The sequence below is a fragment of the Rhinoraja longicauda genome, chromosome 20 (genome assembly GCF_053455715.1).
Source record: "Rhinoraja longicauda isolate Sanriku21f chromosome 20, sRhiLon1.1, whole genome shotgun sequence".
NCBI classification, from domain to species: Eukaryota; Metazoa; Chordata; class Chondrichthyes; order Rajiformes; family Arhynchobatidae; genus Rhinoraja; species Rhinoraja longicauda.
This window is the reverse complement of record NC_135972.1, coordinates 3,386,047-3,405,164: the sequence shown is the minus strand read 5'-3', so window position 1 is coordinate 3,405,164 and position 19,118 is coordinate 3,386,047. Positions and strand designations below refer to the sequence as shown.

At 50.7% G+C, this 19,118-nt stretch overlaps 1 protein-coding gene across 4 annotated transcripts in view; it reads left to right on the top strand.

Annotated features, from left to right (window-relative positions):
* Nucleotides 1-19,118, top strand: part of syn3 (synapsin III) — a 149,016-nt gene that overhangs the window by 44,259 nt on the left and 85,639 nt on the right. For all 4 annotated transcript variants that reach the window (XM_078416752.1, XM_078416753.1, XM_078416750.1 and 1 more), the window contains exons 5-6: nt 11,198-11,354; nt 16,661-16,750. In XM_078416752.1, coding sequence (XP_078272878.1) covers nt 11,198-11,354; nt 16,661-16,750 — 247 coding nt within the window. The remainder of the gene's footprint in view (nt 1-11,197; nt 11,355-16,660; nt 16,751-19,118) is intronic.

Below are 19,118 nucleotides of genomic sequence, written 5' to 3'. Positions count from 1 at the left end.
AGTGTAACTATTACACTATTGTGTAATAGTTCCTTCTTACACAATCTGAAGTGGGCTGTGGAGGCCAAGTCAGGGGATATTTTTAAGGCAGAGACAGATAGATTCTTGATCAGTGCGGGTGCCAGGGGTTATGGGGAGAAGGCAGGAGAATGGGGTTGACCAGGGAGAGATAGATCAGCCGTGATTGAATGGCGGAGTAGCCTTGATGGGCCGAATGGCCTTATTCTGCTCCGATGTTATGAATTTATGAATGGGTGTGGAGAGGGGAGTGGCCAGAGATGCTTGTTGGGCAGAGATACACCAGCACTGTGTGTTCTATATTAGAGTGGGGACTAATCTGCTTTAGCTGCCTGTGAGGTGAGTGTTTGCAGCTGAGGGCTCCTGTAAAGCCGGGGGTGCTTATAGCACAGGATGTAGAATGAGAAGCTGCCGCTCCTGGCTCAGCCCAGAGGACAGGATCAGCCTGGCTGCCTGCCCACGCAAAAGTACAGCCCTGTTGTTTCAGGTGGGAACCAGGCCAACCATTTAGAGATTAGGAACAAGGTCTTGTTGTGCGGACAGGACAGGGCCGGGGCAGGATAGTTGCTTTCAGGACAAGTACAACAACCAGGCGATCCTGGGCGGCACGGCGGCGCAGCGGGTAGAGCCGCTGCCTCACAGCGCCGGAGACCCGGGTTCAATCCCCACCTGTGGAGTGTGCACGTTCTCTATGTGACCACGTGGGTTTCCTCCGGGTGCTCCGGTTTCTTCTCACATCCCAGAGACGTGCGGGTTTGTTGGTTAATTCGATGAGAAAGTGGGATAATGTAGAACTAGTGTGAACGGGTGATCGATTGTTGGCGTGGACTCGGTGGGCCGAAGGGCCTGTTTCCATGCTGTTTCGTTTATAAAAAAAGTTTAGAGATACAACGTGAAAACAAGCCCTTCGGCCTACCGAGTCCGCACCGACCTGCGATCCCCACACACTAACACCATCCTATGCACACAATTTACGTTTGATGCCAAGCCAATTAACCTACAAACCTGCACGTCTTTGGAGTGTGGGAGGAAACCGAAAATCTCGGAAAAAAACCCACGCAGGTCACGGGGAGAACGTACAAACTCCGTACAGACAGCACCCGTAGTCGGGATGGAACCCGGGTCTCTGGTTCTATGAGGCAGCAACTCTACCGCTGAGCCACCGTGTGTGTGTGTCACTAAACTAAACTAAACATGGGGATTTGCAGAGTGAATATTCGTTAAGCTGATCATAGTATGAATATTCTCAGACATATATACGTGGCATTTGTCACCTGGTGCCTCTTTATGCCTCTGCACCTTGTGCCTGACAGGAAGGTGGACAGACAAACAACTTTGCTTTGGGGAACGTTTTGTTTCGTTTCGAGACACAGCATGGAATCAGGCCCTTCGGCCCACCGAGTCCATGCTGACCATCGGTCACCCGTTCACACTGGGTCTACCTAATCCCACCTCTGCACTGCATTTTCCACCTTCTAACCACCTGTGAATAGACACAAAGTGCTGGAGTAACTCAGCGGGTCAATGGGAGGTTTACTGCAAGTGCATGGCTGAACTGTAGCTGAGGAACTAAGCCATCTTGGTAAACAAAGTGCCATTTCTTCCATTTTCTGGCGATTCTGCTGTAACTCTCTTTTAAATTCACCCAGTGAATTGGCCTCCACTGTCTTCTGTGGCAGAGAATTCCACAAATTCACAACTCTCTGGGTGAAAAAGTTTCTTCTCACCTCAGTTTTAAATGGCCTCCCCTTTATTCTTAGACTGTGTGGCCCCTGGTTCTGGACTCCCCCAACATTGGGAACATTTTTCCTGCGTCCAGCTTGTCCAGTCCTTTTATAATTTTATACGTCTCTTGAAGAACCCCTCTCATCCTTCTAAACTCCAGTGAATACAAGCCCCATCTTTTCAATCTTTCCTTGTATGACAGTCCCACCATCCCGGGGATTAACCTTGTGAACCTACGCTGCACTGCCTCAATAGCAAGGATGTCCTTCCTCAAATTAGGAGACCAAAACTGTACACAATACTCCAGATGTGGTCTTACCAGGGTCCTATACAACTGCAGAAGAACCTCTTTACTCCTATACTCAAATCCTCTCGTTATGAAGGCCAACATGTCATTAGCTTTCTTCACTGCCTGCTGTACCTGCACGCCAACTTTCAGTGACTGGTGTACAAGGACACCCAGGTCTCGCTGCACCTCCCCCTTACCTAACCTGACACCATTGAGATAATAATCTGCCTCCTTGTTTTTGCCGCCAAAGTGGATAACCTCACATTTATCTATATTATACTGCATCTGCCACGCATCTGCCCACTCACTCAACCTGTCCAGGTCACCCTGCAACCTCCTAACATCCTCTTCACAGTTTACACTACCACCCAGCTTTGTGTCATCCGCAAACTTGCTAGTGTTACTTCTAATTCCCTCTTCCAAATCATTATTATGTATGGTAAACAGTTGCGGCCCCAACACCGAGCCTTGCGGCACTCCACTCGCCACTGCCTGCCATTCTGAAAAGGACCCGTTTACTCCTACTCTTTGCTTCCTGTCTGCCAACCAATTCTCTATCCATGTCAACACTCTACCCCCAATGCCATCTACTCTCATTTTAGTTACCAATCTCCTGTGTGGGACCTTATCAAAGGCTTTCTGAAAGTCTTGATACACTACATCCACTGGCTCACCTTCATCCATTTTACTTGTCACATCCTCAAAAATTCCAGAAGATTAGTCAAGCATGATTTCCCTTTGATAAACCCATGCTGACTTGGACTTATCCTTTTACTGCTATCCAAATGCACCGTTATTACCTCTTTAATAATTGACTCCAGCATCTTTCCCACCACCGAGGTCAGGCTAACTGGTCTGTAATTACCCGTTTTCTCTCTCGCTCCTTTCTTGAAACGTGGGACAACATTAGCTATCCTCCAATCCACAGAAACTGATCCTGAATCTATTGAACATTGGAAAATGATCACCAATGCGTCCACTATTTCTAGAGCCACCTCCTTGAGTACCCTGGGACGCAGACTATCAGGCCCTGGGGATTTATCAGCCTTCCGTCCCATCAGTCTGCCCAATACTATTTCTCGCCTAATGCAAATTTCTTTCAGTCCCTCTGTCTCCCTAGATCCCCTGTCCTCTAGTACATCTGGGAGATTGTTTGTGTCTTCCTTTGCTATAATCCAGCACCGATTTAGCAACTCTACCACAGTGCCACATAATACCGACTGAGATCAGTGTGTTGTGTGGAGATTGTTGGGGTACAAGCTCAATGCTTATTCATCTAGATGCAGGAGAATGGGGTTAGGAGGGATAGATAGATCAGCCATGATCGCATGGCGGAGTAGACTCGATGGGCCGAATGGCCTGATTCTATTCCTCTCCCTCATGACCTCATTCTGATATAACTGTTACCGTTTACAATGCAGAGCTGAAATTGGAACGGTGTAGGAAGGAACTGCAGATGCTGCCTTACACCGAAGATAGACACAAAGTGCTGGAGTAACTCAGCGGGACAGGCAGCATCTCTGGAGAGAAGGAATGGGTGACGTTTTGGGTTTTCACTTTTCCCGATATAGGGATATCTCTCGTTTCCCTCTCCCCTGACTCTCAGTCTGAAGAAGGGTCTCGGCCCGAGACATCACCCATTCCTTCTCTCCCGAGATGCTGCCTGACCCGCTGAGTTACTCCGGCGTTTTGTGTGTGTCTTTGGAGTTAGGGTATTGGCACGTTGGTTACCTCGAAGCTTTCTACCTGTGGGCAGGTAGTCCACCTGAGGAGCGGTGGAGAGCGCTGTTTAACGAGGTAAAGATGGGAAGGAACCAAACCTTGAGGCAAGACCGGAATACAAATCGGATTTATTCAGAGAAAACTATTGCCTGTGTGCCATGGACTTAAAAGGTCTGTTTTTCGCAACACATCTGCTTTCAATATCATTTCAAAACATTCTTGGCAAAGCCTGTTCGAGCTTTCTTTTGTGGAATGTTTTAAAATTCGAATCGTACTATTTATCAGGGCTGGTTTTCTTGCGGTGCTTTTGAAAAGTTCTCCGCCTACTTTTCCCTTCCAACAATTCAGCTGCATTCAGCTGTGATAATTTTGTTTTAGATAAAAATACCTGCATACATTAAATATATGGCAGACACAAAAGGCTGGAGTAACTCAGCGGGTCAGGCAGCATCTCGGGAGAGAAGGAATGGGCGTCCCGCCCCTTCCCCTGACATCTGTCTGCAGAAGGGTCTTGACCCGAAACGTCACCCATTCCTTCTCTCCCAAGATGCTGCCTGACCCGCTGAGTTACTCCAGCATTTTGTGTCTACCTTCGATTGAAACCAGCACCTGCAATTTTTTTTCCCGTACTTGAATATATGGCATGTCAGTCAGTGCCTGAAAGAAAGAATAGAGGTCGATGTTTCAGCTTCACCTGCTCTGGTTTCACTGGAAAAGGGACCACATTTCTGTCATACAGCACGGAAACAGGCCCTTCAGCCCAACTTGCCCAACACTGACCCATCTATACTAGTCCCACCTGCCTGCATTTGGTCCATATCCCTCTAAACCTCTCCCTATCCATGTACCTGTCCAATGTTTCTTCAACATTGTGATAGTACCTGCCTCAACTATAGGGGTGCCAACTATCTCACTCCCAAATAAGGGACAAAGGGTGACGTCACCGCCATACGCCCCACGTCACCTCACCCAGCAGGCGGCCACGTGCTCCCGCTCCACCAATGGCGACCACCCAGGCCGGGCTGAAGGGCCTGTTTCCGTGCTGTGCACGAGGGTGGTGATTGTCCCATCCCCAAGGCATTGCTGGACTTCCCCTGGACATCTGCAAGGAGCAGGGGCAATTCCTGATACATCTTTCCCAACACAATCCCACAAAGGCCCTAATAAGGGGCCCATTGATTCTGTGCCCCACTCTGTGTGGCCACAGTCCAGCTTGTCACACTCCCCATCCTCTACCTTCAATCTGCCCTTCATTTTCCTTTTATATCCTGTTTCTGTGCTGTACTCTCCAGTGCACAGTGTCCAGTGCACAGTGTCCAGTGTCTAGCACCCAGTATCAAGTGCCCAATGCGCAGTGGCCAGTGGCCAATGCCCAGTGTCCAGTGCACAGTGTCCAGTGCCCAGCGCCCAGTATCAAGTGCCCAATGAGCAGTGGCCAATGCCCAATGTCCAGTGTCCAGTGTACACTGTCCTGTGCACTAGGCCCAGCGTCCAGTGCCAGTGCCCAGTGCCCAATGTTCTAACCAACTGCTGTCAAGTTCAGGCAAACACTTCCATTTCTCGAAAGAACAAGATTAAGAGACACCTCCTAATGCATCAAGTGGATGGAGGGACACAGATAATGTGCGGGCATGATGTGCAGGCATGATGCATCATGTTCGGCACAGGCATTGTGGGCCGAAGGGCCTGTTCCTGTGCTGTAGTGTTCTACGTTCTGTTCTACGTTCTACAATCTACATTCCAAGTCCTATGTCCTACGACCCACGCCCTAGACGTACAATGTATGTCCTACGATCTAAGCCCTAAGTCCTACGATCGATGTTCTACGCACTACGATCTACGCTCAGTCTGCTGTAAGGTCTTCAAGCCAGTGGTTGTTGCCGTACATCCATCCTGGGTTCCACAAGACGCTGTGAGTGGGAAGGGCAAACACCTAAACTGGACATCCATGGGAAGGAAAGGTTCCCTCTCACTCATGCGATGCTTCACGTTGTTTAGAAAAGAACAACTTTGGTGTTGAGACAGGTCACAAAAGGGGTGTGGGAGATGAACAGGGATGGCTTTGTGTGTGTTGGGGGTGGTGACAGAAGCTGCCTTCAACTGGCTACGAGATTGGAAAGAAGATGAGGGTTGATTTGGCGAATGTTTGTGCTTTCCCTGCCAAAGCAGTAATGTCCCACCATCCACACACACACCCTCTGTTCAAGCTACAACCGTGCTCACAGTCCAGCTCTCCCCAACAACTAACCAAATACAGCCCTCCACAGCGATGGGCGCAGTGGTAGAGTTGCTGCCTCACAGCGCCAGAGACCCGGGTTCCATCCCGACTACGGGCGCCGTCTGTACGGAGTTTGTACGTTCTCCCCGTGACCTGCGTGGGTTTTCCCCAGGATCTTCGGTTTCCTCCCACACTCCAAAGACGTTCAGCTTAGTAGGTTAATTGGCTTGGTATAAATGTAAATAGTCCCTAGTGGGTGTAGGATAGTGTTAGTGTGCAGGGATCGCTGGTCGGCGCGGACTCGGTGGGCCGAAGGGCCTGTTTCCGTGCTTTATCTCTAAAGTAAACTAATGGACATATTCCACATCCCACGTTGAAGGAGAGTTCTTTACAGAAAATAATGTTCAAGGAAATCAAATCAATCTCGATGTTAGTACAGGATGTGTAGGAAAGAACTGCAGATGCTGGTTTAAATAGAAGGTTGACACAAAGTGCTGGAGTAACTCAGCGGGTCAGGCAGCATCGCTGGAGGAAAGGAATGGGTGACGTTTCGGGTTGAGACTGATGGTCTGACATCAGTCTGAGGAAGGGTCTCGACCCAAAATGCAGTAATGTCCACCCCACACACACACGCCATGCCCCCTCCCCTGACATCAGTCTGAAGGAAGGGTCTCGACCCGAAACGTCACCCATTCCTTCCCTCCCGAGATGCTGCCTGTCCCGCTGAGTTACTCCAGCATTTTGCGTCTGCCTTCGATGTTAATACACCTAGGCCAGATGTAGGAGCAGCAACTGCCTGGTACTACACCAAGTTCAAAAAGATGCTGTCACCTGATCTACCGTGTCACTTCCATCACAATCTGCCCAACACCAAGGTTCTTTCCACAAGAGGTGGAACACCAGCCAGAAATACCAGCCTGAAGCAGGGTCCCAACTCGAAACGCCACCTATCCGTTCCCTCCCCAGGTGCTGCCTGACCCGCTGGGTTCCTCCGGCACTTTGTGTTTTAATCAAGATCCCAGTATCTGCAGTTCCTTGCGTTTTCTAATCTGTTCTGCGTCAGAAGGATCTGCAGATGCTGGTTTACACCAGAGTTAGACACGAAATACAGGAGGACCTCAGCATCCCTGCAGAGAAGGAACGGGTGATCGTCGGCCCGGACTCAGTGGGGCCCACAATGTTTCTCTAAACTAAACTAAAGCACAGGAACTGGCCCTTCGGCCCACAACGTCTGTGCCGAGCATGACTTGGGACAGGGGGACTTTGTATTTATTCAGATAAACACAAAATGCTGGAGTAACTCAGCGGGTCAGGCAGCATCTCTGGAGAGAAGGAATGGGTGACATTTTGGGTCGAGACCCTTCTTCAGACTGATGTCAGGGGAGTGGGCGGGACAGAGATAGGATGTAGTCAGAGACAGTCAGACTGGTGGGAGAATTGGGAAGGGGGAGGGGATGGAGAGAGAGAGAGGGAGGGAAAGCAAGGGTTACTTGAAGTTAGAGAAGTCAATGTTCATACCGCTGGGGTGTAAGCTGCCCAAGCGAAATATGAGGTGCTGTTCCTCCAATTTGCTCTGGGCCTCACTCTGACAGTGGAGGAGGCCCAGGACAGAAAGGTCAGTGTGGGACTGGGAGGGGGAGTTAAAGTGTTGAGCATCCGGGAGATTAGATTGGTAATTTTCGTGTGTATTTACTGTATTTATTCATGTGGTTCCACTCTGCTGCCCTCCGCCTCTTCATGTCTAACATGTGGTGTTATTCTGTGTGGTCATCCAAAACAGAATAGCATCCCCTGGGCAGGTTCACATGCTGGGAAAGATTGGCCATTTGTGAAGAAATTCCCCATCCAACCCCCAAGTCAAATTTTTCCTCACGTCCCACTTTATTGGACTGCACTTTAATAATGAACAAATTAGAATCACAGAGTGATACAGTGTGGAAACAGGCTCCTCGGCCCAACTTGCCCACACCACCCAACATGTCCCAGCTCCACTAGTCATAGAGTGATACAGTTGGAAACAGGCCCTTCAGCCCAACTTGCCCACACCGCCCAACATGTCCCAGCTCCACTAGTCATAGAGTGATACAGTTGGAAACAGGCCCTTCAGCCCAACTCGCCCACACTGCCCAACATGTCCCAGCTACACTAGTCCCACCTGCCTGTGCTTGGTCCATATCCCTCCAAACCTGTCCTATCCATGTACCTGTCTAACTGTTTCTTAAACGTTGGGATAGTCCCAGCCTCAACTACCTCCTCTGGCAGCTTGTTCCATACACCCACCACCCTCTGTGTGAAAAAGGTACCCCTCAGATTCCTATTAAATCTTTCCCCCTTCACCTTAAAGCCATGCCCTCTGGTCCTCGATTCACCTACTCTGGGCAAGAGACACTACCCGATCTATTCCTCTCATGAATTTATACACCCCTCATTCTCCTGCGCTCCAAGGAATAGAGTCCCAGCCCACTCAACCTCTCCCTGTAGCTCGCACCCTCTAGTCATGGCAACATTCTCGTGAACCTTCTCCAGCTTAAATGTCGACAACATTGTAATGGAAAAAAAACAGCCCCCTTCCCTGACATCAGCCTGAAGAAGGGTCTCGACCCGAAGCGTCACCCATTCCTTCTCTCCAGAGATGCTGCCTGACCTGCTGAGTTACTCCAGCACTTTGTGTCTATCATTGGTTTAAACCAGCGTCTGCAGTTCCTTCCTGCACACTGGGGACAATTTACAGAAGCAAATTAATCTGCGCATTTTTGGAACGTGGGAGGAAACCGGAGCACCCGGAAAAAACCCACGCGGGTCACGGGGAGAAAGTGCAAACGTACAGACAGCACCCGTAGTGGGGATCAAACCGGGTCTCCAGCACTCTGCCGCTAGAGGCAGCAACTCTACCGCTGTGCCACCCTGCTGCCCCTGTCTTGTATCTGGGTACGGTTCAGTAATAATCTCACTATACGGTGCCACTTCAGGGCGGCACGGTGGCGCAGCGGTAGAGTTGCTGCCTTACAGCGAATGCAGCGCCGGAGACCCGGGTTCCATCCTGTCTGTACGGAGTTTGTACGTTCTCCCCGTGACCTGCGTGGGTTTCTCCAAGATCTTCGGTTTCCTCCCACACTCCAAAGAAGTACAGGTTTGTAGGTTAATTGGCTGGGCAAATGTAAAAATTGTCCCTAGTGTGTGTAGGATAGTGTTAGTGTGCGGGGATCGCTGGTGGGCGCGGACTCGGTGGGCTGAAGGGCCTGTTTCCGCGCTGTATCTCTAAACTAAAAAACTAAACTAAATCACACAAAGGTATTTATTTCACAAAATGCTGGAGTAACTCATCCACAGTTATTTTCTTAAACTAAACCACACAGTGGTGTTGATGTCTGTGTTCAGCAAGCAAGATCGATTAAACAGGTTTAACTCCTGCGATTCACAGCGATACTCTAGACCTAATCTTCCTGCTTTCCTGGTCGTCTCCTCGGTTATCTGCTCTTGATTCTTGATTAGTGCGGGTGTCAGGGGTTGTGGGGGACAAGGCAGGAGAATGGGGTTACGAGGGAGAGATGAATCAGCTATGATTGAATATAGGCTTGATGGGGCCGAATGGCTCCTATCACTTATGGACTTATGAACACCTCTCCACTATTTGTGTAGGTGTGACCTCGACCTGCAAAGTATTCTGAGAATTATTCCCGCAGTGGAATGTTTTCTCTGGAGAGTACGAGGCTGAGGGGGAACCTGAATCAAGGACGAGTCGCAACCTGGCCACTCCCTCTTCTCCCCTCTCCCGTCGGGCAAGAGGTACAGAAGTGTGAAAACGCACACCTCCAGATTCAGGGACAGTTTCTTCCCGGCTGTTATCAGGCAACTGAACCATCCCACCACAACCAGAGAGCCGTGCTGAACTACTATCTACCTCATTGGTGACCCTCGGACTATCCTTGATCGGACTTTACTGCCTTTACCTTGCACTAAACGTTATTCCATTATCATGCATCTGTACACTGTGAATGGATCGATTGTAATCATGTATTGTCTTTCCGCTGACTGGTTAGCACGCAACTAAAGCTTTTCACTGTACCTCGGTACACGGGAGAATGACGAAACTGAAAGTGAATGGAAGTATATAAAGTTATGAGAGGCATAGATAGAGCCTTTGGCCGTTGTGGCAGGGAGTAGATTTCAAGCGTGTGGTTAGTATCTGTGTGTAGGAAGGATGCTGGTTTATAATGAAGAAAGACACAAAAAGCTGGAGTAACTCAGCGGGACAGGCAGCATCTCTGGAGAGAAGGAATGGGTGACGTTTCGGGTCGAGGTCTCAAGAAGGGTCTCGACCCGAAACGTCACCCATTCCTTCTCTCCAGAGATGCTGCCTGTCCCGCTGAGTTACTCCGGCATTTTGAGACTATCTTCGGTGTAAGCCGGCATCTGCAGTTCCTTCCGACACATGAGGCATTGAGCAGCCTAATTTGATCAGATCATTCGAGCTATTCTGCTGTGGAAATTGGAGTTGTTTATAGACAATAGACAATAGACAATAGGTGCAGGAGGAGGCCATTCGGCCCTTCGAGCCAGCACCGCCATTCAATGTGATCATGGCTGATCATTCTCAATCAGTACCCCATTCCTGCCTTCTCCCCATACCCCCTGACTCCACTATCCTTAAGAGCTCTATCTAGCTCTCTCTTGAATGCATTCAGAGAATTGGCCTCCACTGCCTTCTGAGGCAGAGAATTCCACAGGTTTATGATGATTGTTCTGTTGTTGTGGAGATGGTGCGTGTGCGCGGGTGTGTGTGCGGGCGTGTGCGCGGGCGTGTGTGCGGGCGTGTGTGCGTGGGCGTGTGCGCGGGAATGTGTGCGGTTTGTGCGGGCGTGTGTGCGGGCGTGTGCGCGGGCATGTGTGCGGTGCGTGTGCGCGGGCGTGTGTGCGGTGCGTGTGCGTGGGCGTGTGTGCGGTGCGTGTGCGCGGGCGTGTGTGCGTTTTGTGCGGGCGTGTGCGCGGGCGTGTGTGCAGGCGTGTGCGCGGGCTTGTGTGCGGTGCATGTGCGCGGGTGTGTGTGCGGTGCGTGTGTGCGTTGCGTGTGTGGGGTGCATGTGCGGGCGTGTGTGCGGGCGCGTGTGCGTGGGCGTGCGTGCGGGTGTGCGCGTGTGTGCACGGGCGTGCGCGTGTGCGTGCGTGCGGGCGTGTGCGTGGGCGTGCGTGCGGGCGTTTCCATGATGTGGGTGTTTTCTCTGCAGGTCCTTTCGACCGGACTTTGTTGTGATCCGCCAGCACGCGTACAACATGGCCCACGGTGAGGACTACCGTAACCTGATCATCGGCCTGCAGTACGGCAGAGTGCCCGCCCTCAACTCCCTGCAGTCCGTGTACAACCTGTGCAACAAGCCCTGGATGGTGAGTGTGGAGACACCAGGGCAGCGGCGGGATCTCAGCGGGTCGGGCAGCGTCCGTGGAGGGCAGGCACAGCGCCGCGGCGGGTAGAGCCGCTGCCTCACCGCTAGGGTTGCCAACTATCCCACTCCCAAACACGGGACAAGGTGACGTCACCGCCCCGCGCCCCACGTGACCTCACCCAGCCAGCGGCCACGTGCTCCCACTCCACCAACGGCGGCCGCACGGGCCAGGAGGCGGGTTGCTACGCAACCTCCGTCACTCGGCCCCGCTCCCCGAACACACTCCGTTAGCCCACACTGTCCCGGCCGACAGCAGCCCGCGGAGCCTAATATGGGACAAGGGCGGTCCCATACGGGACAAGCCAATTTAGCCCAAAATTCGGGATGTCCCGGCTAATACGGGACAGTTGGCGAACCTACTCACCGCACCAGAGACCCGGGTTCAATCCCGACCTCGGTTGCTGCCTGTCTGTGTGGAGTTTGCACGTTCTCCCTGTGACCCGCGTGGGTTTCCTCCGGGTGCTCCGGTTTCCTCCCACAACGACGTGCGGGTTTGTCGGTTAATCGGCCCCTCTGTAAATCGCCCCTAGTGTGCGGGGAGTGGGTGAGAAAGTGGGATAACATGGAACTAGAGTGACAGATAGATATGGATAGGTCTAGAGATAGATAGATTCTTGATTAGTGCGGGTGTCAGGGGTTTATGGGGAGAAGGCAGGAGAATGGGGTTAGGAGAGAGAGATAGATCAGCCATGATTGAATGGCGGAGTAGACTCGATGGGCCGAATGGCCTGATTCTGCTCCTCTCCCTCATCTGAACATGCACTGGTTGTTTGTGAGTGGGCCGTGCCTGGAGGCTACGCATTCTTAACCACTATTTTAAAACGGGCCTTTTACAGATTGCCTTGATCGCTCTGGTGGTGGGGGAAGTCTGATTTAAATCCTAACGAGACGTATCCAATTTGCAAAAGCAAATGTTTATTTTTTCTCGGGAGTTGCTGAAGAGCTATTTTTTGATCTGCTTGGCAGAGCTGGGATTGGATTTCCTGTCAGACCGCTCGGGGCGCACGTATCCAATTTCCTCCAACTTGTGACCTTTTGTCAAACAGAGAACATCTGTGGAGATCTTGGACGTCACTGTGTTCCCCGAGCCAAACCTGGCCCCACCGACCCACAACACCTTGGTAACATTTCAAAACAGAAACGTGGAATCACAGAAAATAGGTGCAGGAGTAGGCCATTCGGCCCTTCGAGCCTGTACCGCCATTCAATATGATCATGGCTGATCATCCAACTCAGTATCCCGTACCTGCCTTCTCTCCATACCCCCTGATCCCTTTAGCCACAAGGGCCACATCTAACTCCCTCTTAAATATAGCCAATGAACTGGCCTCAACTACCTTCTGTGGCAGAGAATTCCACAGATTCACCACTCTCTGTGTGAAAAAAACCTTTCTCATCTCGGTCCTAAAAGACTTCCCCCTTATCCTTAAACTGTGCAGGAGTAGGCCATTCAAGATTCAAGATTCAAGATCAGTTTATTGTCACGTGTACTAATTAAGGTACAGTGAAATTTGAGTTCCCACACAGCCACACCCAGTGAAAAGCAACAAGACACACAGCCACATAAAATAAAATTTAACATGAACATCCACCACAGCAGATTCCACATTCCTCACTGTGATGGAAGGCAATAAAGTTCCATCGTCTTCCTCTTTGTTCGCCCGCGGTCGGGGCTGTTGAACCGTCCACAGTCGCTGCTGCCGACTGTCCGAGACCCTCGCGTCGGGGCGATCGAAACTCCCGCGTCGGGACGGTTGAAACTCTCTCCGCGGCACGGAGCTCCCGAGTCGGCCTCTTCTCACCAGAGACCGCGGGCTTCACGGTGTTAAAGACCACAGGCCCCGCGGTTGGAGCTCTCCACAGTCGATCCTCGGCAAAGGATCGCAAGCTCCTCGATGTTAAAGTTCGCCCCGTGCCTGCGGCATGAAGCGCCGGGCCGGTCTCCTGGAAAGGCCCATTCGGCCCTTCGAGCCAACACCGCCATTCAATATGATCATGGCTGATCATCCACAATCAGTGCCCCGTTCCTGCCCTCTCCCCATACCCCTTGACCCCTTTAGCCCTAAGAGCTCTATCTAGTTCTCTCTTGAAAACATCTGGTGAATTGGCCTCCACTGCCTTCTGTGGCAGAGAATTCCACAGATTCACAACTCTCTGGGTGAAAACGTTTTTCCTCATCTCAGTCCTAAATGGCCGACCCCTTATTCTTAAACTGTGACCCCTGGTTTTGGACTCCCCCAACATGGGATCATTTTTCAAGAACATTTTATTCAAAGTAGACTTTATTCAGGTAAATAAATATATACAATACATGAACCGTGCAACAAAAAAATCGTCCGATATTCTCGGAGGCGATACATACATACAATGCTGTTTACCCAAGTCACAGTTTGACCCCACACCATTGCCACTCATGTGGCCCGCTGGCGTGGAATCCCTTCCCTTATTTTGAGGGGCGTCTCCACCACACTGCCAGCGAGTTGTGGACACGGCCCAGACCGTCACACAAACCAACCTCCCTTCCACTGAGTCCATCCACACCTCACGCTGCCTCGGCAAGGCCAGCAGCCCAGACCATCACACAAACCAACCTCCCTTCCACTGACTCCATCCACACCTCATGCTGCCTCGGCAAGGCCAGCAGCATCATCAAGGACCAGTCTCACCCCGGCCACTCCCTCTCCTCCCCTCTCCCATCAGGCAAGAGGTACAGAAGTGTGAAAACGCACACCTCCAGATTCAGGGACAGTTTCTTCCCGGCTGTTATCAGGCAACTGAACCATCCTGCCACAACCAGAGAGCAGTGCTGAACTACTATCCCGACCGACCGCTGAGTTACTCCAGCATTTTGTGTCTGTCTTCAAAGTGTTGTAGCCCTTGGGTAAACAATGCTCCAGGTTCACAACATTAATCTCTTGCATCAAGTTCCTCTTGACCCAAGTGAAAGTCTGGTGTTTCTTTGAATTTCTGGGGGCTTTTTGTAGGTCAGGGTTTTGTGGCATTTCAAAATCTGATCTTCTGGTCTGATCGGGCCTGGTCTGGGTTTAATTTGCTGCCAAGTCCCCTATCCAGAGACTATTTATATCTTAAACACTGCAGGGAACCTTACTGTGGGAAACGGAGCACGGCCAGTCTGAGGAGGGGTCCCGACCCCAAACATCACCTATCCATGTTCTCCAGAGATGCTGCCTGACCCGCTGAGTTACTCCAGCTTTTTGTGTCTATCTTGGCTTTAAACCAGCGCCCGCAGTTTTCCTTCCTGCACAGATCAGGTAACCCCCTGACTCTCAGTCTGAAGAAGGGCCTCGACCCAAAACGTCACCTATTCCTTTTCTCCAGAGATGCTGCCTGACCTGCTGAGTTACTCCAGCTATTTATGTCTAGATCAGGTAATACTATACATAAATACAATCAAGCCAATAGGTTGAGTAAAGGTGAAGACACAGAGTGCAGAATACAGTGACACAGAAACAGGCCATTCGGCCCAACGTGTCCATGCTGACCAAGATGCCCATCTAAGTTAGTTCCTTTGTGTAGATTTATATGGACTTCCTTTGACACCAAGATGTTAGAAGTTGGTGGAAAAACTCTCTGGAATCTGGAGCTGAACCCAACACAAAGGAGAATCCTTGTGGATATTGGAGGGTGTGTTGCCTCTGCCTGACCAATGGCATTTCCCTATCTGAGGCCCACCAGGCATGACTAGTCAGAACAAAACTGGGTTAACCACATAAACACTGTGACCACGTGAATGTTCTGCAGATGGATTCTGTCCAATGGATTTCTTTACAAAGAAAACCACGTTTGAATAAAATTGTTTCAGTAGTTTAATTTCAGTTGTTTTAGTTTAGAGATATGGCACGGAAACAGGCCCTTCGGCCCATCGAGTCTGCCCCAACCAGCGATCCCCGCACACTAACACTATCCTACACACACTAGGGACACGTTTACATTTACCAAGCCAATTAACCGACAAACCTGCACGTCTTTGGAGTGTGGGAGGAAACCGAAGATCTCGGGGAAAACCCACGAAGGTCACGGGGAGAACGTACAAACTCCGTACAGACAGCACCCGTAGTCGGGATCGAACCCGGGTCTCCGGCGCTGTGAGGCAGCACCTCTGCGCCCCCTGGTCTTGCCACCACATGTCCTGTGGAGAGTGACCACACCTGCCTTTCTACCAAAGCACAGGATGGGAAAATGGTAGAATAATATGAGAAAGAAAACGAGCAGTATTTGGGTGGCACGGTGGCGGCGCAGCCTGTGACCCGAGCTCGATCCTGACCACGGGTGCTGCCTGTGTGGAGAGTGCACGTTCTCCCCGTGACCACCTTCCCCTTCCCTTGCACCTACACCACTCACAATTTGCTCCTCTTCTCTTCCTATCGCACAGCCTCTTCTTCCCATCTCTGGCCTTTGTCCACCCATCTGCTCACCAACTTCTGCAGGGAATAGACAATAGACAATAGGTGCAGGAGGAGGCCATTCGGCCCTTCAAGCCAGCACCACCATTCAATGTGATCATGGCTGATCATTCTCAATCAGTACCCCGTTCCTGCCTTCTCCCCATACCCCCTGACTCCGCTATCCTTAAGAGCTCTATCTAGCTCTTAAGGATAGCCAACAATAGCTGGCCGTTGTAGGTTGATATAAGTGTAAATTGTCACTAGCATGAGTGTGTGGGGATCGCTGGTCGATGCTGACCCGGTGGGCCGAAGGGCCTGTTTCCGCGCTGCATTCTCTAAACTAAACTAAACTTCCTTACTTTCTCAGAGAGAGCCAAGCGTTTGAGTTTGGTGCTGAGGCTGAGGCTGCCAACGTTTACAAGGTTTACAAGATGGGAGTGAGGGACTTTTGTGTACATGGGAGCTGAGGTGCCCCGCCTCTGGATACACTGTGGGTCTGAAATAGTGCCAGAAATCCCACCAGCTTCTGCAGGGAATAGCCCACGACAGCTGGACAGAGCGCACAGGAGATTTACCAGGCTGTTGCCAGGACCCGAGGGCCCGAGCTACAGGGAGAGGTTGGGCAGGCTAGGACTTTATTCTGCAGAGCGCCGGAGGAAGAGGACCTTATAGAGGTGGTATAAAATCAGGAGCCGGAAAATAGGCTGAATGATACGCAGAGAATTTTTTACGCAGAGAAGGGGAATCAAGAACCACAGGACTTAGGTTTATGAGTGAGGGGGGAAAGATTTAATAGAAACCTGAGGGTGAAACATTATTTACAGTTGTTTCTCTCTTGCAGTTTTCCCAGCTGATAAAGATCTCGCACACTCTGAGCCCGGAGAAGTTCCCACTGATCGACCAGACCTTCTTTCCCAACCACAAAGAGATGGTGAGTCTCGACCAGACCTTCCTTCCAAACGTCAAACGCTGCAACGCTTTCACCTTCACAGATCTGGCTTCTCTCTACGGTTGCCAACCGTCCTGTATTATCTGGGACATCCCGTATTTTGGGCTAAATTGGTTTGTTCTGTACGGGACCGCCCTTGTCCCGTATTAGGCCCGGGGTATGCTGTAGGCCTGGACGCTGTAGGCCCGGACACTGTAGGCCCACGCACTGTAGGCCGAGACGCTTTAGGCCGGGACGCTTTAGGCCTGGACACTGTAGGCCCGGACGGTGTAGGCCCGGACGCTGTAGGCCCGGACACTGTAGGCCCCATTGGTGGAGCGGGAGCACGTGGCCGCTGGCTGGGTGAGGTCACGTGGGGCGGTGACGTCACCTTGACCCTTATTTGGGAGTGAGATAGTTGGTACCCCTACATCTCTCTGACTTTCTTTCAGCATATACTCTGGAGAAGAGTATGTTTTCTGTGAATGGACTCCTGTACATGTACAGTCAATGGATAGGAAAGTTTAGAGGGACGTGGGCCAAACGCGGGCAAGAAAGACTAGTGTAGATGGGGCATGGTGGTCGGCATGGGCAAGTGGGGCCGAAAGGCCTGTGTCTGTGCTGTGCGAGTCTATGACTCTACCTCACGTGCTTTACATGTTCCGACCTGAAACGTCGCCTAGTTTAATTTAGTTTATTGTTATTGTCATGTGTACCGAGTGAAAAGCTTTCTTGTTGCATGCTATGAAAAGTTTACAATCAAACTGTCCACAGTGTAGACACAGGATAAAGGGGATAACATTTAGTGCAAGATAAAGTCTGATTAAAAATAGTCTGAGGGTCTCCAATGAGGTAGATAATAGATCAGGACCAATCTCAGGTTGGTGAGAGGATGGTTCAGTTGCCTGATAACAGCTGGGAAGAAACTGTCCCTGAATCTGGAGGTGTGCGTTTTCACACTTCTGTACCTCTTGCCCGATGGGAGAGGGGAGAAGAGGGAGTGACCGGGGTGAGACTGGTCCTTGATTATGCTGCTGGCCTTGCCGAGGCAGCGTGAGGTGTGGACGGAGTCAATGGAAGGGAGGTTGTTCTCTAGAGATGCTGTGTGACCCGCTGAGTTATTCCAGCACTTTGTGTCTTTTTTCCAGTTTAGTTCAACCTAGATTTTCCTTTTTTGATTGATGCAAAAAGCTGGAGTAACTCAGCGGGTCAGGCAGCATCTCTGGAGAGAATGAATGGGTGACGTTTCGGGACGAGACCCTTCTTTATTTTTTTGAGTTGTTGTTTGTATTTCAGTATTTAATTATAAGACAAATAAAATTTAATTATATATTTTTTGGCAAAGCCCGATTGATGTCATGGACTGTTTTCGAGGGTCCCGACCCGAAACGTCACCCATTCCTTCTCTCCAGAGATGCTGCCTGTCCCGCTGAGTTACTCCAGCACTTTGTGTCTATCTTTGGTGGTAAACCAGCATCTGCAGTTCCTTCCTACACATGAATTCCTGAGCTGGTTTCTTGGTGCATGTTGTTGGCTGCTGGTGGATTCACAGCAGAAGGTGTCATGCTCACATCTGGAACTATTTTTGTTGTTGAATTGATGGGAATTTTAAAATAACAAATTATAAATGCAACCAAGTTCCCCCTTAGTCATTTAACTGAAGACAGGCTGAGTGTCTGGCAGATATATCCAAACATACTTTGGCTCTTTTTAAAAGCTGGCACTGTTAAAGACAGCATCGATGCAAATCTAAGGCAATCACTGTAGTTAACCGATGGAGATACCAACAGTCTATATACTCCTTGTTATTCTCTAAGCAGTAATGGCGGCACAGTGGGTCGATCTGCTGCCTCACAGCACTAGAGAGCCGGGTTCCATCCTGATCTCTGGCACTGTGTGCGTGAGTGCGTGTGCGTGTGCGTGTGCGTGTGTGTGTGCGTGTGCGTGTGTGTGTGCTTGTGTGTGTGTGTGTGTGCGTGTGTGGAGTTTGCACGCTCTCTCTATGACCGCATGGGTTTTCTCCGGCTGCTCCGGTTTCCTCGCACATCCCAAAGACGTGCGGGTTTGCAGGTCGGTTGACCTCTGTAAATTGCCCCCTAGTGTGTGTAGGGAGTGGATGAGAAAGTGGGATAACATCGGTGCTGCCCTGAAGGGCCAAATGGCCTCCTGCTGCACCGATTTTCAATGTTTCAAGAACGAATATGATCGATGGTCAGCATGGTCTCGATGGGCCGAAGGGCCCCTTTCTGTCCCCAGACACTGAGTATTTTTAAAGCAGGGATTGATTGTAAGACTACGGGGCGAAGGCAGGAGAATGGGGTTGAGAGGCAAAAATAGATCAGCCATGATCGAATGGCGGAGTAGACTTGAT